Here is a 1,352-nt window from a genome sequence, read left to right as displayed (position 1 = left end):
AAAAAAAAAAAAAAAAAAACTCATGTGAATAAAACTGGTGAAAGTGAGTTTCCATCCAACGGCTTTAAAGCCAATAAAAACCTGTGGTGATGACGTCACATGACGCTGGTTTGCCATAAAAATGATTTGAGACATTTTAAGATGTTTCCATTCATTTTTGCACTAAATCGCACAACATTCAAGCAAACTTTTGTTTGTTTCTAGACAAAATGGATCGCACCGTCTCCCATCACATGATCACTACGGGACAGGTTGTAATCGAGCTCATGTTCCAGCTGATAGCGACATATCGAGCTGTAATAAGAAAACATTGACGCTATCAACACATCACTATGACGATGCAGATGCAACTTGTCTTTTATTGTCCCTCCGACACCGCTGAGACTCTTTTTTGAGACATGTCTCTCTGTCTGAGCGTCTTCCATTGTCCCCGGAGGACGTCCCACGGCTTGTCCTAACCTTTGTTGGACATTTCCTTCACGAGTTTCTGACAAATTAAATTTAGAAAGTCTCTCGTCTCCTCGTCCGTCCACTTCCATGTGTCTTTGTCCCCCCCCCCCCCCATGTGTGCAGACAGAGAGGAAACACTGGGGGAAATGAACTACAACTTCTTCTTCTTCGTTTTGTGGCCGGTTGCAACCATAAAATAACCTAAAACTTAATCGCAATTTATTATTTATTCGGCAAATAACGTTTCCATCAGCGTTTAAGCCGAATATCATCAAGAGAAAATCAGATGAGACCTTTTCCTTTGAGTCGATATTCATGACCTTCCATCGAATTTTACAGTTTCCAGAAGGCATTTTTGATTCAATATCACTCAAATTTGGATAAAAACGCGTGGATGGAAACACAGCTTGTGTCTCAAAGACACACAGCCTCATCACCTGGGCTTCAGGAGAAAAAGGCGTCACATACCTGGACCAGACTCAGTGTGTCCAGACGGAAGTTGAAGTCTCCAAACAGGAGGAAAGGCAGAGGAGTGTAACGGCTGTCTGATATCCTGGGGGGGGGGGACAGCATCGTCAGATACTACACAGGCAATTTGGGATTTACTCTCTAATTAACTTGACTGTGAGGGTTCACAGAGTCACAGAAATACGATGACATCTTCAGAATAGTGGATGCAAAAGGTCAGCAGCTGTTTACATGATGATCTTAGCCAGGACTGTGAGAAACACTCAGTCAGGCGAGGAGTCAGGTTATTTGTTCCGTCCCTTTAAAATGTTTTTAGGTTTTATTGTAATGATTAAAGCCCATGTTGCAGGTTAACGACCACTGTTGATTATTGAGTACAAAAAGCACTCAAGATATGTATATCATTTTTTTAAATGTCTCCAAATAGTGTTAAA

General features: G+C 41.6%; 1 protein-coding gene across 1 annotated transcript in view; it reads right to left on the bottom strand.

Annotated features, from left to right (window-relative positions):
- inpp5l (inositol polyphosphate-5-phosphatase L) overlaps positions 1 to 1,352 on the bottom strand; it is a gene marked incomplete in the record, with an annotated part of 67,508 nt that overhangs the window by 19,500 nt on the left and 46,656 nt on the right. The window contains 1 exon segment of the mRNA XM_032516332.1: positions 919 to 1,003. Coding sequence (XP_032372223.1) covers positions 919 to 1,003 — 85 coding nt within the window.

Source organism: Etheostoma spectabile, chromosome 5 (assembly GCF_008692095.1).
Source record: "Etheostoma spectabile isolate EspeVRDwgs_2016 chromosome 5, UIUC_Espe_1.0, whole genome shotgun sequence".
Lineage (NCBI taxonomy): Eukaryota > Metazoa > Chordata > Actinopteri > Perciformes > Percidae > Etheostoma > Etheostoma spectabile.
This window is presented reverse-complemented; position numbering and strand designations above follow the sequence as displayed.